The sequence below is a fragment of the Bemisia tabaci genome, chromosome 10 (assembly GCF_918797505.1).
Source record: "Bemisia tabaci chromosome 10, PGI_BMITA_v3".
NCBI classification, from domain to species: Eukaryota; Metazoa; Arthropoda; class Insecta; order Hemiptera; family Aleyrodidae; genus Bemisia; species Bemisia tabaci.
In genome coordinates this window covers 11,146,367-11,172,976 of record NC_092802.1, presented here as the reverse complement: position 1 = coordinate 11,172,976, position 26,610 = coordinate 11,146,367, and the positions used below count along the sequence as shown (strand labels likewise).

The window sequence follows — 26,610 nt, the reverse complement described above, 5'->3', positions numbered from 1 at the left end:
GTTTGTCTTGATGTAGAGGTGGACTCTCAGGATAGCGTGGGATATCCCCTCCATTTTGGCCCCAACTTGAGAGCTTTTTTTGAGCTTGGGAGTTGATTTCAGAGAAAACCAGTGGCACCATCGTGTTTCTCACGAACTTTTACATAAAAATCAACAGTCAAATCGCAAATTCCTCACACTTGCAACATCTCCATTGTCGATGGTGGGGGTAAGGAAGTATATTTGGACCGCGTTTAGCAGAAAGGAACCAAACCACATCAGCTACTGCTGAATTTAATCGAATAATTTAATTTTTTACAAGCGAACGTTCGTGCAGATTTCTTTGCAACTTTTAAGGAATTTTCCTCGTAGTATGCAGAAAATTCGCTGAAATTTATACTAAAATCCGCACAACCGTTTTCATGTAAAAAATTAAATTGCCCAAATAAAATTGGCAATAGCTGTTGTGGCTTGGTTCCTTTCTGCTCGACCTGGTCCACCTCTGAATTTTAATGTCTCAAAATGTTCGCTTATACTTCTTTATTTAAGAAAATCTTCGATTTCTTATTCTTTGTTTTTACATGCTCACCCAGAGTTGACACTAAATGGATTTGAATGGAGACAACCCAGCGTTGCTAACTTGCAAAAATTTGCACTGTCCAAGCAGCACAGTGCGACAAAAATTTGTAAATATGTTACAGTTTGTCGTAAATTTGAGTACAGTTATTAAACCACGAAATTTCAATATTTTTAAATCTTTTGGTCGATAACTTTCGATTTTAAAGGAGGAAAAAAATGTGCTCCATATGCCAGAAAGTTAGGCAATGTGCAATGCAAAAAAAAAAAAAAAAAAAAAAAAAGCACGTTTTTTCAATTTTGTTGCAGACTATCTTCAGAAGAGCCCCCTCAATCAGTGAATTGACAACACACACAACACCTTGCCGCCCATGGGCCGCCTGTATTTTGCCGCCCCCTCCTCATTCGTATTGAAACATCAATATAAACCATCAAGTGAACGTGCCAGCGGGGGAGGAATGCATGAGACGCGTTAACTCGCGTTGAACACATTTTTTGGGGATGTCCTGTCAACACTACTGGCAAAAGTTAAGTTTTGTAAACCTATCTCTGTGCGGACAAGGCCTTCCATTCATAAGAAATGAACGGAAAATTTATGAAAGAACAAACGTGAATGTGGTTCAATGATTTTAACTTTCACCACGCCGCGCCGCGCCGCGCAATGCGTGAAGTATTCACGCAGTCTTGTAGGCGTCATGCGTTTCACGCTGACCGCAATGACTGCACTGTGTTTGATGCAATGCGTGAAGTATTCGCGCAGTCTTGTAGGCGCTGATATGTGTTACATGCCGATCGCCGCGCCGATGGCTTCTCCTTTTCATCCCAAGTCCTCGTCATCATTGCTCTCTGAGCCGCGCTTTTCCAGGCCAAATTGCGTGTTTGGTTTCTCTCTTAACTCGACTAATTAAAGGTGCTGTCTCTTGTATCACTGAAAGACGACAAAATTAAAAATTTCTACACTCTCAGGAAATGAGAGATTTTGTCGCCTTTTCTCGTTTGTAATTTTTTTTTCTAAATCCGATATTTTTTTATACCTACATTTAAAAAAATTGCAAAATTTGCCGCCCTCTAGATTTGCCGCCATGGGCCGCGGCTCATGTGGCAACCCCCTTAATCCGGCCCTGCACAACACTGCGATACATTTCAATGTCTGTAACTCGTGGTTGCAATTAATTCCTATACCTGTGCTGCTTGAGTGACTGGATAAAGTTCCATTCAACTTTGAGTCACGTAAATTTTTAGCGTACCCACAAGTTTAGTGGTGAGTTCAATTTAAAAGTTTTGTTACTCACACAGCAATAACTCCTGCGTCATCCCCGAAGAAATCCTTGCGGAGCTTGTGTTTGTAGTAGTTAAGAGAGGGCATGGACGGCCTGTGAGGCATGAGTTCTTCGTTCCTGAATACTTTTTCGATCTCGTCGGCGTCGTAAAGGAACACCATGTCTGGACGACCCAAAAGACCCGATATTTTTACGATGTTGCCATACTGTCGGTGGAGCCGCAAAGAAACTTTATCGACCTCCTCGATTCGGTAATCCCCTGAAAAAAAACAAACAAATAAATAAATAAATTGAAGATCTACGCAAGATCTACGAAAAATATCTGCGACCAGAATAAACCTCTTAGTAACAAACATCATTTCTTTTAATGTAGCAAGAATAATTTATGTGCTCTTCCTTTTGTATCAAGATTCTATTCAAAGGAAATTATTATTTGTCAAATGTCTAGGCAGACAGTTAAATTTTGACGGTTTACAAATTTTTGTGAATTCATGGCGAAGAGCTCGCAAGTTTCCAATATTTTTGGAAGAGTATCTCATAAAACCTACTAACTCTTTTTGTCTCTTCCTCCTCAATTGCTTCTCATATTTTCAAATGTTGAAATTCCGAAAATTCTGAATTTTATGACATGCTGAAAATTTCAAGATAAATGACTGCTCCGAAGCTAAAAATTGTTTGGAATACTATTATGTGATGCACGTTTTTACCGAGAATTTTTTCTCACATGGGCAATAAATTATTTTGTGTAAAATTAAGAAAATAATCAAAATTTTAAACTAAGTTGGAATATTTAACTATTTGCCTAGGCATTTGACAAAATGCCTGATTTTACTATTTGCCTGCGACAGATACACGACTCCAACTCCGACAAAAACTTCCGTTTCCACCGGAAATGAGTGTCAAGGTCGAAGTATAAAATCCAAGGTCATCTATTGGTTTCATGCTCCTCATGAATCCTTTTGACCCTTCCCGAGAATGTATCGCAAGTCGAGCTCGTGAAGTTGTATCAGAGGATACAAGTCCTCAATAATGAAATTCTTCAATTAAGAGGCAATCACATCCCTCGTAAATTCCTTTTCCTGAAGCGGGGGTTCCACGCCGCACTGATCACTTTGGCTTGCATTCTTCATTTTTTCACAAAGGTTCCGGCATTTGTACCGGACTTATCTGACCGGACGAAGGGAAAACAAAAGCAAATGCACCAGTGAATCTAATTGGAATATTACGCGATGAATAACTTTGCATCGGGTGTATTAGACGTGGAGTTGTATTTCTACCTGCCGTACGTACTATGGCATTGATGTATTTAGGAAATCTTTAAGGGGGGTGGGGGTCCATTCAAAAACTTGCCGGTAAATTTACATTATTTTGTGTACATCCCCGACAATATTTTATGTCTGAATTGTTGAAATTGATAGACAAAGCGATAGACAAGGCAGTCATAAGGAGTATGGAGCGGTTCTATTGGTTAAAATGGGTGGTTCTTATAAACCGAGAGAGAGAAAAACTACTCTACGGACTAATACGGACTCACTATAGGACCGCTCGTGGGTTGCCATTAGTTATAGTTATTACCTATCTCCGTTGTCCATTATAACCACTCGCTTCCACCAATAGGATCCCTTCATATCCTTTTTGTCTTCTTTGTCTGTAGCTTTGTCTAGCAGTTTCAACAATCAGCTCACAGATAAATGGACACAATAGCTCAAAAATCAGCGAGTGCCAAAGATATCCAAAAAATCATCAAGTGTCACTCACAAAGTTGATTCGTGCTTTGCAGAAAATCCACTGAAATTTACAAAAAAATGTGCACGACCGTTTTCTTGTAAAAAATTGAATTCGACAGAAGCGTTGGCTTGATCCCTTTCTGCTTAAGGTGATTCGATGGACGCCATATTTTCTGTCAGAACGGCATGCGATATATAGCATCAATTGGTTCCATTTTTTCAGCTATTCGTCATTTATCTCCAATTTTGAGATCGCAATTCTGTTGTCAGGAGACTAAAGCACTCACTTCCCAATTTTAACAAAGAAATTCAACGTAACAAAGGCGTGGTTTTTTTTTAGAGAGAAAATATCGCATTCGAGTGCAGTTTCGATATCAGTATCGAATGCGATGTTTTCTCTCTAAAAAACCACGCCTTTGTTACGTTGAATTTCTTTGTTAAAATTGGGAAGTGAGTGCTTTAGTCTCCTGACAACAGAATTGCGATCTCAAAATTGGAGAAAATTGACGAGTAGCTGAAAAAATGGAACCAATCGATGCGATATATCGCATGCCGTTCTGACACAAAATATGGCGTCCATCGAAGCACCTTTCAGTTATTAAGGTGACAGTCCTGCGGGCTGATTGTTGAAATTGATAGACACAGCGATAGACAAGGGAGACATATGGAGTATGGAGTGATATGACTCAAACGCATGAGACGCATACGGCGTTCTTCCTACCACGGCAGAGTGAAGAATGAGAGCTTTCTTGTGAGCTAATCAAAGCTGATCCAAGTGGCTGCCCACACGACTACATGATACACGACGATGACTTTCACTAGATTGTTGGCGCAGCAATGTTAAACATTCACCTGATTCTCGATTCTCGGGCATGCTCACCTGGTAGCCAGCCTTCCTCAGCTCATCTTTTCTCGACTACTCTGCCTTGCTGAGGAAAAACGCCGTATGAACCTTCAGCCAAATTTTTATTTTCAAAACACGAATTTCCTGGTAAACTTATGAATATGTTTCTTCAAATTTTTCAAATAACGTTGTTTTCAATTTTACCTAACGTTTCTGAAAATTTCAAGGAAAAATATTCATAGCGTCCTTTAAAAATAAACATTTTCTGCGAATCAATTTGGCAACATTAGAATACTCAGACGACATTCTTCCTTGGCACGGCAGGTCACCTCTGAATTTTCCTCCTTCTCCAACTACGCAGACACTGAGCTCATTGGAGGATCCAGCAAATTGGCAACATCGTTTTTCTCCATTTAAACCTATGGAAATGTATCGATTCCTGGAGGGACCCGGTGCTCCAACAAGAATCGATTATTTAACATAGGTTTAAATGGAGAACCTGTGACCGAGCTCCGACGAACCGTAGCACAAAGAGCTTTGTGTACTTTTCAGAGCGTCTCGCCGTGGTTGTCCTCATGTTTACCTTTGGTACCTGTCAAATACAGCCGTGCTAAGGAAGAACGCCGTATGAACATTCAAGAGATGCCAAATTGCCCTGGAAAAATCGTTTTTTTTTTTTTTTTAAAGAAAACTATGCAGTTTTTCCCTTGAAATTTTCAGACGTTGCAGATAAAATTGCGAGCAAAATTGTCTGAAAATTTTGGAAAATAATATTCGCAATTTTCTCAGTAAATTCGGTTTTTATCGGAGGAAACCTGGCAACGTCTGAAGGCTCATACGGCGTTTTTCCTCAACACGGCAGAATAGCACCTCGACGTGTCAATCGCTGGCTAGAGACGCATGTACGCTGCGCATGTTGTGCGCCTTGGGATTTTCATGAATGAATCGGCGAGGATATTTTTTCGCTGGGACTTATTTGAGGTTCTCCTATGGGTTACTTTGAACTTGGACTTAATGAAGCAGAAATGAATCACGTCGAATTTTGGAAATAAGTTAATGACAGCAGCGCTAGCAGGTCGAGCTTAACTACCCGCACAATTTTGCCTCACTGGAAAAAAAAAAACACATTGGATCTAGAGTCCAGACTCTTAACATCTCAAAACATCGACAAGAAAAAATACTCTTGATTCAGTCAGATTTAAGCTTAAATCAAGAACCAAGCCTCTTAATTTGAGCGAATTTCCTTTTGATTTAAGCTTATAAATCTGATTGATTTAAGCTTAAATCTGATTGAATTAAGTCCTGTTTCTTGTCAATGTTTTCAAGAGTCTGGACTCTAGATCCAATGTGTTTTTTTTTCCAGAGCTGTCAAAGTTTCTATGCCGAGCAAAAATAGTACTTTAAACGTGAAAATAAAGGGTTTTCTCCAAATGTTTACTTTGCGATAGGCGTGGTCGATTTGATTTGCGCTAAATTTCATCGATTAGGTAAAAAGTCTCGGCAGATTTTGACTTTTTTTTTTTTAAAAAAAAAGGACGATATCTCCTGCGCATGAACCTTAGGAATAATCCTTGACAAAAAAAGTAGCAAATTCCAGAGGAATGAAAGCATTCTTGAAAGCAGCTCTTCTCGGGAGAAAGCGTTGCATTCGACACATGAATCGATATACTCTCTATCAAATGCCGCTTTTTCCCCCGAGAAGAATCCTGATTTCTTTCACTGAATTTTGTAATTTTTTTTATCGAGAACGACTTCCTAGGCTCACGCACAGGGATCATCGTCCTTTTTTTAAAAAGTCAGAATTCCGAGATTTTTTGCTTAATCGGTGCAACATATCGCCTGCAGTTCGACCACCACAAGAACCCATCACGGCACCTTAAATCCTATGTTTTCCACCCGGGCGGTGCTCTACCTCAGCGGGCCAATTTTGAAATTGATAGACAAAGCTACAGACAAAGATGACAAAAAGGATATGGAGGGAACCTGTCGGTGGAAGCTGGTGTTTTCAATGGAAAAAGGCAGTGGGTAATACTAACTAACGGCAACCCACGAGAAACCCGACATTTACACTGGAAAAAAAAACACATTGGATCTAGAGTCCAGACTCTTGAAAACATTGACAAGAAAGAATACTCTTGATTCAATCGGATTTTTGCTTGAATCAAAACGAGATCCGCTTAAATTAAGAGGCTTGGTTATTGATTTAAGCTAGATTCTGATTGAATCAACAGTACTTTTTCTTGTCGATGTTTTTAAGAGTCTGGGCTCTAGATCCGATGTGTTTTTTTTCCAGTGTGTTTCTAAACCAACATTTCACGTAGAACATGATTCTTGCTTCGCAAAAACCCGACATTTACACTGGGAAAAAAAAAAAACACATTGGATCTAGAGTCCAGACTCTTAAAAACATCGACAAGAAAAAATACTCTTGATTCAATCGGATTTTTGCTTAAATCAAGAACCAAGCCTCTTAATTTAAGCGGATTTCCTTTTGATTTAAGCTTAAATCTAGATTGAATCAAGAGTATTTCTTGTCAATGTTTTCAAGAGTCTGGACTCTAGATCCAATGTGGTTTTTTTTTCCAGTGTAGTCCACAGTTAGACATTTTAGTCTATAAGAACCACACATTTCAACCAATAGGATCGCTCCATGCACTATGTATTCTTTGTCTGTAGATTTGTCCATCAATTTCAATGATCAGCCCCCAGAAGTGCAGCATTGTCCTCTATATTTTCCACGATGTCGTTCACTAATCGAATTGATGTCCTTTTTTATACCGGATGACACTCAATAGGAGTCAGCATCGTCTTGAAGGGGGCTTCGGCTTCAGTGTGCGGAGAATGCCGCAGCTGGCAGTGCTGGCACACTTTCCCAGTTCGCGTCGCGTTCGCGTTGTCGGTCGTACACCGGCCTCAACAAATGCCAGATCGGCCCAAAATGACAATTGGAAACCTGGCTGATTACTTTGTATAGTCAGCAGCGAAATCGGACGCCAAGCATCGTACAGATGGCTTCAAGTCAAAAAATGCGCTTGTATCTCCAATGCAACGTTTAAAAATCGGAGGGTATGGATTCGAATGGCATGAATTAGACTACATTTTGCAATTTGGAACTATAAATTCTGGCCCGGTTTAAAAACAACGAATGTGCCACTAGTTTCCCTATTTACATACGTGTTTTTCCAGAGGAGCCCAAATTTATAGTTGCAAATTGCAAAATGCAGTCCAATTGATCAAAAAATAAAAACATGAATCGACGAATGTTTTAAACACCGATTCGATTCGATCGACATGAATTGATCGAAAACTACAACGGGAGTCGATTGACGTGATGTGGTCGACAACTTCCGATCGATTCACGGCTTTGCCTATCGATCGACTCACGGGTTTTGTCGATTGATTCATGGGTTTGTCGATCGATTTACGGGTTTCTCTGCGGATTCACGGGTATGTCGGTCGATTTACAGTTGTCGATCGATTACGTTGATTGCTTCACTTTTTAACTCTTCGACCGACTCATGTCGATCGAATCCATACCCTCCTTAAAAATCTGCGACTATGATTGACGCACTTTTTTCTCAAGAAACTATAAAGAAAACCGATGTCTCCTTGAAATTACTGTAAAAATTTTGACAATTATCAACTGTGAAAGAAACTCATCGTAACTTTTGATCAGTTTTCTCGAAAAAGAGGAGAAGAAAAAACAAAAATACAAGCGGGTATTTCCAGAGCATCAATCGGAGATATCAATGGCCAATGAGCAAAACCATGTACCTCTATTGCGACGTTTCAAACTTTCCACCCCGTTTCATTTTTCCGAGGGGTGAACTCACTCCCACTATAAATTCACGTTATTCAAGCCGGGAAGTTGGCAATCATACCGGCCCGTGCAGCCGTGCTTGCACTCTACACCGCCGTTACTCGCTGAAAGTTTGCAAACCATTGCCAACTCATTATCAATCAGTCGTCGCGGATAAAACGCATCGCGGTTATTTGAGCACCTATATTGAGAGAGTATGGCCACTGGGGTTATCACCTCTGATTGGCTCAGCCATCTTAGGCTGAATGGAGCCCTTAGGACCCAAAAATGGCGGACGCCATAAATTAATGTACCTAATGCAAAATGACTCAAAATGTAGTTTTCTTTGCTTATCGTAACGAGAAATTTACTCAAATGCACTATTGCGACATCTTTACATATTTTTAAGGCTTATCCTGTGCAATTTTTGAGAAAAATTATCTTAGATGTAGTAAGGTTGGCAGCAAGTGCGGTTGGTGATAACCGTCAAAAGTTGGCAATGACCCCCCTCCCATCCACAAGAACCAAAACAAAGCACCGCCATTTTTGGGTCCTAAGCCTCTCCATGGGGCCCCAGTGGCCATACTCTCTCAATATAGGTACTCTAGCGGTTATTTGCCTGTTCCTTTTTTCACACGGACTGAGGATGAAAAAACTTGTCATCAGAGTGCCGACTCTGTGAACCAGATAAATAGTGAATTTGTAGCGGGTATTGCTGTTTGGCTTTCAGGACTTTATGTCCACCTACCTTTCGTCCATTAAATAAATGTCCACCGCTATTTATGTCCACTAAACGTTAAGTCCAGTCTTTATTAAGTCCACATGATTTAATGTCGAACCATGAATATGTCCAAAATTGTCCAAATTGTGGACATGTCATGTCCACATTTTTTTCTGCTCATTTAAACGACAGGAACCACCTCAAAAATAAATGCATACTACCACTAGTTAGTTAGTTAGTATATTTTAAGACGTTCAAGGTCACAGGCTATTAACGTCTTTACGGAGAATTTTGAAAATGGGAGTATATACGAATATTTAGATTTTTAAATTAAGAGAGGTGAAGAGTTCCTTCATTCTTAAAAACATTTCATTCATGAATCAAGTCATGAAAGAGAACAGACTCTGAGAGCAGATAAAAACATATGTTCATGTGCACACTGCACGGATATGATAAGATGAAAACCAAAGCGGGAGCCTGGGAAACGCTCCAATGCCAAATTAAACATTTTTCAGTAACAGATGCAGTCAAAATTGAAAGTCCTCTTTAACTAGTTATTTCATGCGCCTTCAATCTTGTAGGATACTGTGCAACGCCTCTGACGCGAAATAGTTGCCTAAAGCGTTGCGGCGCGGCAGGCAACCAGCGTGATACGCGCATAGGCGCCTACAAACCTAACGGGATACTTCACGCGTCGCGCAATGCGTGAAGTATCCCGTTAGGTTTGTAGGCGCCAGTGCGCGTTCTGCGCTGCTATCACGCCGCTCCGCTCTGTGTTAGGCTCTATAATATTTAAATTCGCGGAGTCAGCGTTTTTCAACTCATGATTTTGAAATGTTTGCGCCCTCTGCATTGATTATTCCTTTTTAAACTGATGCAAAAAAAATATGTACTACTGGAAAATATAATGTGTTTTTTGAAAATATAATAGTCGTTCCGTGTAAATTTAATGATTTCCAAAGCATTCAAATTTATTCTTTTATATTTTGGGCTTTTACTGTGCTACAGCGTGGTGTAAGCGCAAATAAACGCTCAAAATTGGACGTATTTGACTCAAGAAGGTCGATGTACAAATAAGTTAAAAGCAAAAAATTGTGTGCTTCTTAGTTTTTTTCCTCTTTTAGTTTTTTTCCTCTTTTATTAATTTTTGTATCGTTTCTTTCATCACAACCACGGCTCATTGAGATTCATATAGATTCCATTGCTTGGAAAAGGTTTTACAAATATTTACCACGTTTTAAAAATGTAAATGTCTTTAAAATGAAGTAATCAATTTCATTTAAAAAAAAAGAATGTACATTTAAGGCATATTTAAATCGGAAATTTCAAGAATAGAAATGAAACCAAGTATTTACCAAAGACAATTTGAAAAGATGAATCAAAAGGAGAAATTAACATTTCATTTAAAATATGAGTTACGATAACAACACCTCATTCTCTCTTAATTTTCTCATTTCGATATTGATAATATAATTTTACACACGGACTAAAATATGACGCTTGAATTTGATTTTGGTGGACTTTACATTTGTGGGCTTAACTTAGTGGACGTTTAAGTAATGGACTTAACAATAGTGTGGGCTTAAGAACTGTGGACGTAAAAATTGTGGACGAAAAGTCTGTGGACGTAAAAAAAGTGGACATAAATTCCGTGTACCGCTGTTTGGTGCAGCTTTATGCTGAATTTTTAACGCACGTTGGCAAAAAAAAAAAAAACGTCAACATACTGTCCTACGACCCGCGCGTCCACCGCAATCAGTTTGTTTAATTTTATTGGTGAATTAGCAACTGCCAAAACGCACAGGAATCCTAAACTCGAATCAAAATCTAATTCGTTTTTTGCAGACCTAGACCACAGCAGCACACTGGAGAAAAACACATAGGATCTAGAGTCCAGACTCTTGAAAACATTGACAAGAAAAAATACTCTTGATTCAATTGGATTTTTGCTTGAATCAAAACGAAATCCGCTTAAATTAAAAGGCTTGGTTCTTGATTTAAGCTAGATTCTGATAGAACCAAGAGTACTTTTTCTTGTCGATGTTTTTAAGAGTCTGGACTCTAGATCCAATGTGTTTTTTTCCAGTGTACGTTGACAAAAAACACTCCAACATACTGTCTTACGACCCGCGCGTCCACCGCAATCAGTTTGTTTAATTTGATTGGTGAATTAGCAACTGCCAAAACGCACAGGATCTCTAAACTCGAATCAAAATCTAATTCGTTTTTTTCTGACCAAGATCATAGCAGCATAGCACTCACCTACAAACGGTATGAACCTCCATGTGTTCCCCAACAGCGGGATTGGTCTCGGGCCGGGGACCTGGCTGTAATCTTTGACGACAGCGTTGGCCTCCGTGCCGTGCAGGACGGGGCAGCCCTCGGCTGAAACCATGGAGGATTTGTGTCTAGCGGATATCTGGAAAGCCGGAGTGAGAGTCCGGGTGATGCGGCCGGCACTCCGAGTGGCCATCTTCGAGTGACCTTGGTCCCGCCGGATTCTCGGTCAAATAAAGGTGCGGCCGAAGGTGCTCGGTGTGACGTCACTGAAAGATGAAAACGAAGGTGTTGACTTCGGACGAGGAAGATGTGGACCTACTAATTGGGATGAGCCCGGTAGCTGGAAGAGTACATTAAAGAAGAAACTGCAAAAACACCTATCTCGTTTTCAGTATTTCAAAATTTTTGGTTTTTTTTTTTTTTTTTTTAAATCAAAGAAGGACCAAGAGCTTTCAGCACCGAGTCTCTTAACATCGATCAATGCTGCTGATTATTTGAAAGTTTGACAGTACTGCCTTGCTAAGGAAGAATGCCGTATGAACATTGCCAAATTTCCCTCGACAAAACACGTATTTTTGACGACACCCATGCATATTTTTCCTCGAAATTTTCAGATACTTTAGAGTGAATTGCGTGCAAAAATGTCTCAAAATTTTGCGAAAAAATATTCAGAATTTTCCTAATAAATTAAGTTTTTATCGAAAGAAACTTGGTAACGTCTGAAGGCTCATGTGGCGTTCTTCCTTAGCACGGCAGAGTAGGGGCCTCGTGTGAACTTCACTTCGTAAAAATTGACGAAAAAACTTGTATTTTTATCAATTTTTCTCTTTTCTTTTCCTACACTGGAAAAAAAAACACATTGGATCTAGAGTTCAGACTCTTAAAAACATCGACAAGAATAATACTCTTGATTAAATCAGATTTAAGCTTACATCAAGAACCAAGCCTCTTAATTTGAGCGGATTTCCTTTTGATTTAAGCTTAAATCTGATTGAATCAAGAGTATTTTTTCTTGTCGATATTTTTAAGAGTCTGGACTCTAGATCCAATGTGTTCTTTTTCCAGTGTAATACATGCATGGTTTAGTTTATTCATAACTAACTAACATGTCTCTCTTACAGTGCCTCTGTGCGCTCTGCGACACCCAACCGCTACTGATAGGGATCCTGCCAGAGCTCCTCCGGCAAATCACATTTAGTTTATTTACCTTTGTAATAAACTCCGAGTATCATGAGCATTGCTTACCTTTTGTGACCTTTGAGGATAATCCAAAACTCCTGGACTTTTTATAAGTCATACATAATTCCTTTCTGCAGTTGAAGAATCGCACCTAAGAAAAAGTGATAAAATGTCTTCGTGATGAGTCACGTTATTGGGAACTGACTATATTGTTGCTATTCCTTCCGAACAAAAACCACGCATTACTCGCCGCACCAAAAGTCAGGACAACACTTCCGAACCAATCTTAGCATTGCAACCGCAAAACCTCAAATCACAATAACCCATTCAGACAGTCTCCGAAGCATCAGGCTCCCGAACTAAATTTGCCCTCTGTCAAGCGTCAGAAACTTGGTAACCACCGGCTCCTGGTGCTATTGCGACTGTGAAAAATGGAAAAAAACTTGGAAATCTCAAGGTGGAAAAACTAAAACAGACTGACAAAATAATACGATTTCGGGTAGATACGCTTCAAATGTAAAGATGTCATAATGTATCCTTAGGCGTTTTACTTTCACATTTTATTAGCTTAAATCACCAAAAATATTGCTTATATCTTCAATTTTTTACGTTGCGTATTGCATTTCACGTTCCGGTCTGTGTCACTATACATAAACTTATTTTTGGAATTTAATCAAATTTGTTTTAAACTTTTTTCTCTTTTTTTTGCGTAAATTGTATATTCATTTTACACTAGGAAATCCCTTCTCGGTTTTTTAATTCGTACATTTTAAATTTTTTTAAACTTTTTTGTATATGGACCCGTGCTTTTGAATAAGTCGATCCTTTTAGGGATTATGAACCAAGAGACAAAAGCTGAAAAGAGAATACGTCGTTTCCCGCACGAGGGAACGTGACTCTATTCCTTAATAGAGTCACGCAAAATTGACGCAAAATTGACGCAAAATTGACGCAAAATTGACGCAAAATTGACGCAAACATTTTAATTTTGTTGAACGATTTCCGTCGAAAATTAGTCTGATTCTTGCATCGAATCAGTGGAAAAATTAGTGAGATTTTCAGTCTGAAGTTCTCGAACTTCTCCAGGTAAAATTGAAATTGGCGCGGAAAAATCTGGCAACATTGAAATGTAGCTACGTTCTTTTGTGAGAGAAACGACAAATAGTCACTAAAAACTGCCTTTTTATTATAAGAACCGTCTTAGATAGGATTATGTATAGCTATCATAATTAAGATCACAGTCCTGATAAATAGACACAATATACCTTAGATATCAATGAGTACCATAGGTATCCAGATAATCAAGTTTTACCCGAAGTGTTATCTTTAAAAGCAAGGTAACCACTACCGCCGCCACACGGACCAAAAACCCTCTCGGAGGGGGTATCGAACCACGGACCACGAAGTTAGGGATCCTATCCAGAGAATTAGTGTTACCAAAAGAGTTATATTTAAAAGCAAGTGCTCGCAAGCAAGCAAGCTCTGCCGTGATAGCGAAGAGAGCCGTAAGTGCAAAAATGAAGTTTTGAGAAAACGGGCTCAGAAGCTTCTGACGAGAACATTTTATTGGAAGAATCCTCCGTTCTTTGTCAAATTGCCACTAGTCGTCCGGAAGACTCCTAGAAATCGTATGGATGATTAAAAATCGACTGATTTTATTTCCATTACTTAAAAAGGGTATTTTTCATTTTCATGCCAGGTTATTGTTAGGCAAGACAACCGTAAGTGCTATCTTCTGCATGCTTTCGTGGTTGCGTTTTGGACACACAACAAACACATTCTCAGGTTAGAAATTGGCAGAAGAGGGCGGCACTTCGCTGGAAAGCACTGTTTTCATTGGCTCTCATGCATCTACGGCTGTCTTGAAAAAAACTGTGTCATTTTTTGTGCACTTACGGCTTTTTCATACGTCTCGTTCTCATTAAATTAGGATGAATTTTGCTGTTTTAGCTGTCTCAGTAATTTCATCTAAAGGAGTTTAGACGAATTTTGAAGAAAACTCGATTTCGAAAATTTTGCACTTACGGCTCTCTTCACTATCACGGCAGCACTACCACCGTCACACGTACCCTAAGAAACCCCTCGTAGGGGGTATCGAACCACGGACCGCGACGTTAGGAATCCTTCCGGTACCGAAGAATGGGCGATGGATGCCCGCGGAGGACTGGCGCGAATCTAGAAAGCGGTGCGCGGCTCCGTGGTAAAACGAGGTAATCCGCGGAGGGCCCGTGGAACCGGGGAATCGAGGATTGTGTCCGCAGGAAGGGGGTCATCGGAGAAAGGAAGGGGGTCCAGCGGAGCATCGTTTTGTTTCAAGGTGCTCAAATTGGCTCTCCCACCGTTCCACGCCGGCCGCGCTTTCGATATCAAAACCCGTTGTTGCCGCGTGCCGCGCTCACGGGACCTGCTTGAACATCACTGAAAAAAAAAGATTGGTAGAATTCACCATTCCTTCAGGCTGTATTTCACACGGCGTGAAGGAATAGTAAATTCTACCAATCTTCTAGTCGATTCTGCCAGAGGAATGGTTACCTGTGCCAGTATTTAGTAACGTTTATCTTTCTTCTGGCAGAATTAACTGCACTGAAAAAAAAATGTCGGGATATTTACTAAGAAAAGGGCAAAAGTACCGAGAATTCAGGGTTCTATTTGATCCTAGTTTTTTCTTGGTAAAATTACCATTTATGGAAATGGTAATGTTACCGAGAAATCTCGGTAAAATTATTGAACTTTCTCGGTAATTTTACCGGACCTTGGTAAAAACGCCAATATTTTTTTATCGACTGTGGTAGAATTACCGAGATGAAATGGCAAAGTTACCGGGAATTGATTACCAATGAAAGTGGTATTCTTACCTGAAAAAAAACAGTAAAAATACCGGTTTTTAGGTAAGCTTACCAGTCTGTCTTGGTAAAATTACCAATAAATGGTAAAAAAAAGTGAGATGGTAAAGGTATATACCAATGGACCGTGGTAAAAACGCCGAGAATTTTTTTTCAGTGTAAGGAGAAACGCCGTATGAGCCTTCAGGCGTTGCCAAATTTCCCCTGGAAAATCACTATTTTTCAGGAAGATTTTTGAATGTTTGTCTACCGATTTCTCAGATAATTTTGTTTGTAATTTGATGTAAAACGCCTGAAAATTTCAAGGAAAAATATTCATAGTTTTCCTAAAAAATAAACATTTTATCGAAAGAAATTTGGCAACTCTCGAATGTTCATATAGCGTTCTTCCTTAGCACGGCAGTATTGCACGGATAAATTGGATCAGTGAGCACGAAAACACATACCGACTCAAAAAAATGAGAATTATCAAAGACAAATACAAAACTGCACAAAAAGCGACGAAGTTAGTCTAAGATAAAGATTTTTGGAGCCGGAAGACAAGTACTGAAGGTGATTCGTCAAATTCGAGTGACGTGGTCGAACTGGCATACGACGATATATCCGATCGAGTAGGTCAAAAATCTCGGTAGATTCTGAATTTTTAGCAAAAAAAGGACGATAGCCCCTGCGCATGAGCCTAAAGAATCATTCTAAACCCAAAAATCGGCAAAATTCAGAGAAATGAAAGCAGAAAAGTGTTTGGAAAAAAACCTCGCATTCGATACAGAAATCGATAGTTGAATCGAATGCGAAGTTTTTTTCCAAACACGATTCTGCTTTCATTTCTCTGAATTTTGCCGATTTTTGGATTCAGAATGATTCTTTAAGCTCATGCGCAGGGGCTTTCGTCATTTTTTTGCTAAAAATTCCGAATCTACCGAGATTTTTGACCTAATCGATGTGATGTATCGCATGCCAGTTTGAACACGTCACTTGAGCTTGACGAATCACTTTAAGGGCACTTCAAAGGTCCAAGTTGGAACAGATTCGCGAACTTCAATGACCATTAGGAAAATTGACCGTCTTAAATGAAAATTGAGCATTTTCAAGCCACCATGTTGGTCTGTTGGTGTGTGTTTTCGTTCTCACTGATTCAACTACGGATAGGTACACCGAAAAAGAAAGATTTCAGAGGGTCGGTACGGAAGTACGAAAAGGTACGGAACTTCGGTGAAAAGTTACAAAAATTCAAGATTTTTGTGACAGACTCAAGAATGTAGCCTTGGGGGTATGCGATTTCCTATCATAATCCATTATTCAACATCCCGGTTAGATTCCTCGTGTTTTTCGGTTTATTCCTTCGTCATTCCATCGTTCCACTGTCCCAATCCGAATAGGTATAGTTAAAAATGCGTGTGAAGTAAGGATAAAGCGAGGGAAGGTAAGGAAAAAGCATGGATTTTTGAGAATCATTACGAAAGGAATTTTCGGGACAGTGAAGAAGAAGTCAGAAAAAAGTACTGTAAAATGAGCTATCGACAAAATGCGTGTCTCTGACTGTATTTGAAATTTTCCTAAATGCACATTTTTTCTGGTTACACTTAAGATTAAAATGTAATTTTACCGAAAATATAAAAAATAAAATCACAGTTATGCCTGAGAATTTTAGGTACCTATATAAATAAAGGGATCAAACCTATACTGGAAAAAAACGGTTAAAGAATCTACTTGAAAAAATCAAGGTACAGCATCTCTTTTCACGATTCGAAGGCACACTTCCCCCTTGGGGGTCAAGTTGAAACGCTGTAGGTCAAATTCGATCCGTTTTTGAGTTCGAGCGCACGGGTAAAGTTTGTAGTTGGACACCAGGGTCACCACCACCGTTTTCACGGCCGTCAGGGCCCAGTGGCGCGCTGAAACAGAAAGTAGAGTACAGCGTCATGAAAATTGCAAAAGTCAGCTTCAGGCTGAAGAGCCAAGAGCAGAATACTGCCGTTCTATGGAAAAACTCCGTAGGAACTTTCGGGTGTTGTCAAAACTCCTACGATATACAACATTTTTTTGGGTAGAAATTCACGAAAATGTTTTTCTGGAAAGGCCCGAGTTGAACAAAAGCGCACCAAGCCGCACTTTGGAAATAAAATGCGTTGAAAGTAGTTTTATGGTCCAGTTACACGATCAAATTGAGCCATCAAATTGAAGCTCTGATTGGTGGGAAAAGACCTGAGGTGAGGATGCGACCAATGAGAGGCCCAATTTGATGGCTCAATTTGATCGTATAACTGGACCTTACAATTCAACCAGTCGTTAATTGGACAGCGTTAAGCAGAAAGGAACCAAGTCACATCAGCTATTGCCAAATTTAAGTGGAAAATTTGATTTTGTACATGAAAACGGTTGTGCGGATTTGTGTGCAAATTTCCGTGGATTTCCTGCAAAGTATGAAGCAAATCCCTTGAAATTTAAAAAAAAAAGTCGCACATCGTTCTCTTGTGAAAAATTAAATTTCTCAGTTACATTTGGCAATAGCTGATGTGGCCTGGTTTTTCTCTGCTAAACGCGGCCTTTCCCCACGTTAATTATTCAAAGTCGAGAAAACAATTTTTGAACGTGAAAATAGTCATTTAACTTAGTTCATAACATTGAGTCTAATGGATCCTAGGAGCATATTTTTTAACTGAAAAATACTAAATTATACTTATCTTTTTTTACTTATAAAAATATGTAAAAATTGATTAAAAAGTAATACGTAAAATTTATTCATTGATTGACGCTCTTGAGAACGTTTTCACGTAAAAAAGTCATAAATTTAAGTATTTTTTATGTAAAATCGTTTTCCGTGAAAGCGCGTCCTTGGAAGATGCGTAAAACTGCAAACCACTGCTTTTTGGTTCAAATTTTTTTGCGACTTGATGCGTTCCTCTTAAACTGGGTTCAAATTTTCAAATCAATTTAGTTTGAAATATGAATAAAATAATCTGGAAATTGGAAGTAAACACTCATCCACGTGTACCCCGTCTTATATTGAAAGAAATATGGCAACGTCTAGAAGCTCATACGGCGTTATTCCTTAGCACGCCAAAACTATAACTCAACGAGAGGTAAGCATCGCCCTAAACTGCCGTGCTAAGGAAAAACGCCGTATGAACCTTCAGACGTTGCCAAATTTCCTTTCATGAAACGCGAATTTTATGGGAAAGTTATGAATAATTTTCTTCCAATTTTCCAGATAATTTCGCTCGCAATTTCACCGAAAAGTCCTGAAAATTGCAAGGGAAAATAATCATAACTTTCCTTGAAAATGAACCTTTCATCGAAGGAAATTCGGCAACTCTCGAAAGTTCATACGGCGTTCTTCCTTAGCACGGCAGCGAAGCTGGTAAGTCCACCCTTTTGTCGTATAACTGGAACTTTACGGGGTTGGCATGGCATATGAAAACGCTGCGAGATCGATGTATGCTGAAACTTTGAGACAAATTCTGAGAAATAGTGCGCTCATTTGCTATCACAACGCGGCTGTCACGTGAATGAAAATGCCCTGGGGCTCTGTCGCTGAAAGCGTTTGAGCGTCGTGCATTTTTGTTATTGTTGATGCGCTGCGCGTTATGAAATTCAGGGAATCGTCGGATCGCTAAACAAAGTTGAAATGCGAGCATCAAGGGAAATGTTCCCTCATCAAAATTACACTGATCAGTGAACATGTACGCTGAGGCTGAATAAAGTATGCTCACATTAACATATACTTGACAGAAACAGAAAAACTTCGAAAACGGATCCTTCATTAATTAATTTATTCTGTTTTAGTAAACTGATATTTTTCAAAAAGGAGAAGTTGAAAGATTCCGAAAAAATCTTAAAAATAACATTTTTTTTTTTTTTTTGGAAGAAATTAAAGGGTTGTAGAAGGTGTATTCAAAACCCCCTCGACAACCACCCCTTTCCCCATTTCTACGCGGCACTGGGATAGGAGAAATGTTGGGAACAGCGTTACTATTTTTTAAGGAGATTAGTGGGTTATACTGCCGTGCTAAGGAAGAACGCTGCATGAACATTTGAAAGTTGCCAAATTTCTCTTGATAAGAAATGTGTATTTGACGACATTCATGCATGATTTCCCTTGAAATTTTTATATATTTTAGATTGAAGTGCGTACAAAATCATCTGAAAATGATGGGAAAAAGTATTCACAATTTTTTCGGTAAATTCGGTCTTTTTCGCAGGAAACTTCACACGTCTGAAGGCTCATACAGCGTTCTTCCTTAGCACGGCAGTAAAGGCTTATTTCATCGTAGGGTCTGAGTGGGTGGCTAGTGTCCCAAATCCATATTTAGGCGTTATAATTTTTATGGGGATTCCTTCAGGCCTTCCTGTGATGAAACTGAAAAAAAAACTCACCTATGCAAGCTCTAGGTCCTTTTCCAAAAGCTAAATAAGACCCCGGACAATTTTATCGATGTTCTGCTCTGAAAATCTTTCTGGGTCGAATTTCTCAGGTTCCGGGAAATATTTTGAATCGTGATGAATACTATATGTAGATATAAACAGTTTGGTATTCTCCTCCACCACGACTGATGTACTTGGTATTTTGAACGGTTTGGTGCAAATCCTTCTCATATATCCATCCGCTGGATATTTTCGCAGTGTTTCTGAAATTGAAGAATTTGTGAATTTCTTAAATTTTAAATAATTCGTAATTCGTTCATAGAAATTTCTGGAGAGGAAAAAGAAAATCGACCAAGAAAGGAAAGAGTGGGAGACAAAAAGGGAAGGAACAAAGGAAGAAAGGGAGCAATAAACATTGAGAAGAATGTGTGAAAAAAAGGCTTTCCTGGTAAATATTACCATCGCAGCTTAAAGCAAACTGTGTTTTCAGGAATGAAAAAATCGACCGACTTTTTTTTTGAAGTCTAAAATAATACTCAATTTTTTGTGGCTTCCAGGAAAGTCAAATAATTAATTCGGAACTTCTGAACCTATTCTAAATATTTTTCGGTCTGACTTGTTCATTAGCTTCACCTTTCCTTAAGAATGAAACTTTTTCTACATAAAACTCAAACTAAACCTTACCACACATACCAATACTAAAAATAAAAAAGGTCAATGAAGTGAAATAAGTGGAGAAATCAAATACTTTTCCCCATGAAAATAAATTATGTCACAGGGCTACTTATAAAGCGAGATTTCTCAAAAAGCTGAAATGCCTATGAGCAACTACGTACTTGCCGAGCTTACGGTGCAATTTCCAAAATTCAATAAATTGTAATCGCCAAAGTTCCTTTGCGACCGGTTTTACTAATAAAGGTACCTACTTTACTCACCATTAACGACCTGCTCTATATACTCAAGTTTCTTGAGGTCGTCGTAGTTTATTTCCCTGCCAGTTTCTTGTTTCATCGCCTGGATTTCATCGAACATTTTCTCTTGAATATCTGGTTGGTGGGCTATTTCAAACATACAAAATGTCACGGTGACTGCTACGTTTTCCAGTCCAGCCGAGAGGAATAGTCCAACTACACCAGCAATGATATTTTCCGTGAAAACCGGGTCTGGAACAATTATTTTGAGCGTCTCTTTCAGTTGTCACATACATTTATTTCAACGAGTTTCTCAAGTATAATAAACAGTTACATGCTATCTATTCACCAATGGATGGGAATTCCCTTGGGGAAATTAATTGCGATGGATTTGTAATAAGTTGCAATTTTTTTTGCATTGCATACAGTCTACATCTCTCACGAAAAAAGCGTATATGTTTCTGATCGCAACTTTACACGCCACTTCCTTTTTTTTAAGAAACTACAGAGTTTTTCTGAGGAATTTCCACGATTTTTTTAAATGAGCTCAAATAAAATTATCGAAAATTCCGACGCGATATTTTCGTTCGTCCTATTCTCTTTGCATTAAACCCAACATAATTTTACGCGGTGTAGGTTTCTGAATCTTTGCAATTAAGATAAATATTTTTCCTTTAATCGTCGTAAAACCGGACAGAAAGTCAAAAGCTCCTAAATGATTTCAAATAAATTGAAAAACAATTTCAAAGCGATATATCATTATATTTTCTTTATCACTTTCATCAACAAAAAAAAAGTAAACATCGCTCGAATTTCTGAACTCCTGCAATTAAGATCAGAAGCGCACTGGTTCCTCGAAGCGGCATGCAGGGTAATCACAAACAGACGACTGTACCGTGGTTTACACGCAATGCATGAAGTATCCTGCAGACTTGTAAGGCGGTACGCTATGCGGTGCTCGCATCGTGCTGTACGCGCAATGCATGAAGTATCCTGTAGACTTGAAAGGCGCTACAATGCGTTCCGCGCGCCGAAGTGTCGATTTATCGATTTTTCTGTTTGCGGAAACAATTATCCCTCTGTTGACCGATGATCATTGCACCGTTGGAGGAGAAAAATTGCAGTGTTGCCGACTGAATTCAAATTTATTTATCTATTCTAGTGAGTGCGATTAGTATTTGTTCGTATTCCCACGCCCTCCCTTATTTTATAGAATTCTTTCCATTCGTGATTATTGCCGATTTGAGGAACTACAAAATAAGTCCAGTTATACTATGGTGATGCCTCGCGATTTACTCATACCCACATCATAATTTGGTATCGCACTTACTGGAATAGATATATAAAATTGAATTCAATCGGCAACACTTCAATTTTTCTCCTCCAACGGTGAAATGATCATCGGTCAACAGAGGGATAATTTTCTCCGCGCACAGAAAAATCGATAGCGATAATTCGGCGCGCGGAAATATTTTCTGGTACAGCTCCGGAAAAATAGTTTTGACACGATCCGTGCATAGCAATCGATGTATCGAAAATTCTGCGCACGAAACAGGTTTCGAGCGCCGCACCGACAAAAATAGTTGTGACGCGATTGGCGAAGATATATCGAAGACACGAAAAATGGCAAAGAATCTGGAAAAATAAAGTTTTTCAAAGAAACGCGGCCTCTTTTATTCCGCGCGCCGGAAAAAAGGTTTTGACTCGAACGGCGTTCCAAAGTCAGTGATGGGGAAATGCGTTTGAAGCGCTAGTTCGAGAATAATCCGTGAGTGCAGCGTCAATAGCCTACACGTAAAAGTCGTTTTACTTGCATGCTTTAATTTAAAATTATTCATAAAAATATGCAAATGAAGAGAAAAAAAATTAGTTGGATTTTATGTAATGATTTATCTTTGATGTATATTTGAAATGATACTAATTCCAACAAACTTCACAATAACTTCAAAATTACGAGTTAAAAACCGCTGACATTGCAAGTATGAATAATCGCGTCAAGCACAGTGCGGCGCGGTGCGGAACGCATTGTAGCGCCTTTCAAGACTGCAGGATATTTCGTGCATTGCGCGTACAGCACGGTGCGAACACCGCACAGCATAGCGCCTTACAAGTCTGGAGGATCCTTCATGCATTGCGTGTAAACTACGGTGCAGTGGTCTGTTTGTGATTTCCCTGCCGCTTCGAGGAACCAGTACGTACCACTAAGTTCTTTCCGCGCGCCGGAAAAACGGTTTTAACCCGAACGGCGTTCCATACACTGACATCGACCTTACGCCGCGCCGTGCGGAAAAACTGCGAGAAACATTTCAAGAAAAAGACATTCTCTCCTCCTCTTTGTCTTCTTTATTCGATCTCTGTCTTCATTTTCTTCTTATCCCTCCACCTTTTCTTCCTCCACTGAAAAAAATGGATTGTTGATTTAACAATTAAATTGTTAAGAAATGTGTTCGACATGTTTCGAATGTACATTTTACAATATTGGGAAGCTAACTCAACTGCGGGGGTGGTTAAATCAGCATTTTTTCATTGTAAGATCTAGAATGAAACATGTTGGACACTTTTTTAAACCACAAAATTGTTGAATCAGCAATTTCATTATTTACCATGTCCTTTTGGAAAGGTCAACCAACATACCTTCATCTTCACTTGCTCCACCCGCACCACAATTTTCCGCCGCTAGTTTCTCGGCCTCGCGACTTTCGACCAAAATTTTCAAGAAGTCCCTCCTGCCAGCCCGCTCCTCGGCGCTCATCTGGAGGCCTCTCCTGGTCAAGGCGGCGACAAACTGCTCTACCTCGGGAGTCCGTCGGGGGAAGCGAATCCACGCCGGAAGCCGGGGGTGGATATAAGTGAGGAGATTGGCGACGGAGGATCTCCACGTGATGCCGAAGATCTCCTCCACGATCGGTTTCATCTCGCAGTGCTCCGGGTCGCCGAGAGCGTTGCAGTTCACGCCGACGGCGCACGCTCCGATTATGTCCATCGCGCAATTCTTCGCCATGGATTTCATGTCGATTTCCGCCTCGCTTTTTGCTCCGCATACCCTAAAAGTTCAAGAAAAATTTGGTTTCTTGGTTGTTTTACAGTTTCACTCCGTCGCACAAGTTGACAACATTGAATTCAGTTTTTGTTCAAATCGACGGATTTATGCAAAAAGGAACAATAGGTACAGAGTTTGCGTGCAACATAGTTCTTGCCGTCGATACATACATCAACTATCTGACTACCTAAATCATTTTTACTTTCTCTCTCCCCTTGTTTTTTTCAAAGCCGATCATGGAGATATATTGCCGATTTTAATTTTTTGATTTTTTTAAAAAAAATTCTAATTTTTTGCGGCTATTGACAGGTTTAAACAGCTTATTTCTGAATGTTCAAATACATCCGAGAGCAAAAAGACTTTGTACAAGCAGCTCGAAACGGCAACGACAATCAGAAACACATGAAAATGCGGAAACAAGGTTAAAATACAAAATACAAAGGCAGGACGTTTCGGTATACCTTACGGCACCATTGTCAACTGCTAAAATAGAATTAAAAGTAAAAAAGAAATTAGAGTAAAAACCAGCAAACGGCGTTACATGGTGAAATTGATATTGAAAATCTCCCGATTAGATATATACCAATTTCACCATATAACGCCGTTTGCTAGTTTTTATTTTAATTTCTTGTTTATTTTTAACTCTATTTTAGCAGTTAATAATGGTGCCGTAAGGTACCGAAACGTCCTGCCTTTGTATTTTGTATTTTAGCCTTGTTTCCGCATTTTCCTGTGTTTTCGATTATATCCGAGAATGAAGCAGCCTTTTGATGCCGCGTAGCAGCCAGAGACTTTACCTCTTAGCATGCACTAACCTTTGCAAGTGACTGCTGAGTTCCAGGGCACATCCCTCCAAAGTCCTGTGCATGAACCTGACGGTCGCAGGGCTGAACGCGGGCGATACCTTAGTCCTCACTGCGCGCCATCTGTCGCCTCCAAGCGCGAACAAGTTCCCGGCAAGTTTGCTGCTCTTCTCATCAGGCTTCGGGACATGGTCGTGGAAATGGGCGAATCCCTTAACAAGCCACTCCTTGACCAACTCAGGGTCCCGGAGGATCACTGTCGGCCTGAACAAGAGGTACGCGCCACCGTAAGGGTGTCCCTCGAGAGCTTTGTGCTGCTCATGAAGCATCTCGTGGAAGGATTTAGTCCGGAGGGTCACCGCTAGGGTCTGGTAGATGCATCGTAGGGCCGACACGTGGGGTATGCCTCGTCTCGCCCAGTAGTTGAGGGGCATGTAGTAAAAGGCTAAGAGGGTTGCGCCGATGAGGACCAGAAAGGGGTTGATCGGAAAGGAGAATGAATCGGTTAAGAGATCCATGGGTCCATTTGGTTTTACCTGTAATCAGATCGGAAACTAATGTTTAGATAAAGAGAGACCCTCCACTCTCCTTCAGTATGAAGGAGTTGTAAAAGCGGACAAGTAAAATTTACCTAAAAATTATTGGTATCTTTTTCAATTTTTCCACCTAAAAAATCATCACTCATTTAATTTAAATCTACCTTTTTTTGGTTGAAAACATACAAACTGGGTACTTTTCCAAAAGTTGGTTATTCGCTGAGCTGTTGCTATTAGACAAAATTTCTGGTTTCAATATACTTCCTTCAACATATATGTTTGAAATGATTAAAATTTAAAAATGAAAGAAGGAGTTAAGTTTTTGAAGATAATACATGGAGCTTCACTTTGAGGGGCTGAGATACCGTGTAAAGAACACCAGAAGCATGATGACTCAAAATTCAGAGCGAAATATGTTTACAAAACTCTCATTCAAAATAGCAAAGAGTTTTGCATCACTGTTATTTTGAGGCACAACAAACGATAAAATAATGTCGAAAAAAAAAAAACATTCGGAATCATATGTAAAAAAAATGTAGAGAAAATGCATTGCTATTCTTTTACGTGGTAAATTCAATTTTGAAGGTATAAGCCACCCTTCATCATACTGAATAATAATTAAAGGGTAATAAATGTAATTCAAGCGGAATATTGCATGCAAATAGTTACCGAACAAGGTAGGTAAATATTCTCAGCTCTAATTCGCAATTCACAACATGGATATAACGGAACAAGCAGGCTGAGGAGGAAGTCGTGGCGTGATATTTGAATCTCCCGCGAGAGCCGTAAATGTAGTTCCAGAAGAATCCGTCAAGATGCGCTATCGTCGGTCTGTGATCCCCGAATAGCATTATAGTCTATTATAGATCGTATTCGATACATCAAACGGCTGAGATTGTATCGATATCGATTGGTTCAAAACATAAACATAGCCTCAAAAGTAAATTCAGAAATCTGAGAGAACGGGTCTTTTGTAACAGATTTTTTATTCTTTTGCGTACCAAATGCCAATTTTAAGTGAAATTGTTAGGAATTTTCTCATTTTCAGCTTTTCCAACTTAAATCCTTACAGTTTGGTTTGAGGTTATGTGCTATTGTTTAGAACCAAACGATACATCGAACCGTTATCGAATACGGTCTATTGTCGCGGCTCGAGGCAACAATGGATCCCCCTCTTGAGTGTCTAATCTCATGCATTATGCAGTCAACATAGCTCGCAGTGCTCAGGCTCAGGCTCACAATCAGACGCACAGCATCTAAGACAAGACGCTGCATTCAGTCGGTCCACACAGCCTGATATGTGATAAAAAATTTAAACTTGTCAGAGAGACAAGTTTTTGGTTTCATTTTTGAGCTCGATGAGGATAGATTTGAAAGTTTTGAGGATTCTTCAAAACGATGGTTTTATATAATTGAATAAATAGGGTATGTTGTCGCAGTGTTACCTTGGATTCCGATTATCCGATGCTTCAGAAAAAAAAGGACCACTTATTTTTCAGTGAAAATTTGAACGACTTGTACTCGGGACAACAACACATTGGCAGTATGTAAACAGACAAAATATTCGGGAAGCAAACAAAGTGAAGGTTGATTACGTTTCGTAACGGTAAGTCACACGCTTGGACTCAATACTCAATACTCCTGTCGCCCTCTGTCGGGTGTTATAGGCGAAGTAAGCCTTAGTTTTCGTCCAAGAGAGTGAGCGGAAGGCACACACACCATTCATA

The 26,610-nt window shown here is 39.5% G+C and overlaps 1 protein-coding gene across 1 annotated transcript in view; it reads right to left on the bottom strand.

Moving 5' to 3' along the window:
* LOC109044680 (uncharacterized) overlaps positions 1 to 26,492 on the bottom strand; it is a 36,699-nt gene extending 10,207 nt beyond the window's left edge. The window contains 9 exon segments of the mRNA XM_072305315.1: positions 1,848 to 2,094; positions 11,189 to 11,427; positions 17,054 to 17,123; positions 19,606 to 19,647; positions 19,650 to 19,856; positions 20,529 to 20,756; positions 23,139 to 23,548; positions 24,360 to 24,883; positions 26,329 to 26,492. Of these exon segments, the coding sequence (XP_072161416.1) occupies positions 1,848 to 2,094; positions 11,189 to 11,427; positions 17,054 to 17,123; positions 19,606 to 19,647; positions 19,650 to 19,856; positions 20,529 to 20,756; positions 23,139 to 23,548; positions 24,360 to 24,865 (1,949 nt within the window). The 5' untranslated portion in view covers positions 24,866 to 24,883; positions 26,329 to 26,492.
* Positions 26,493 to 26,610: the final 118 nt, after the last annotated feature.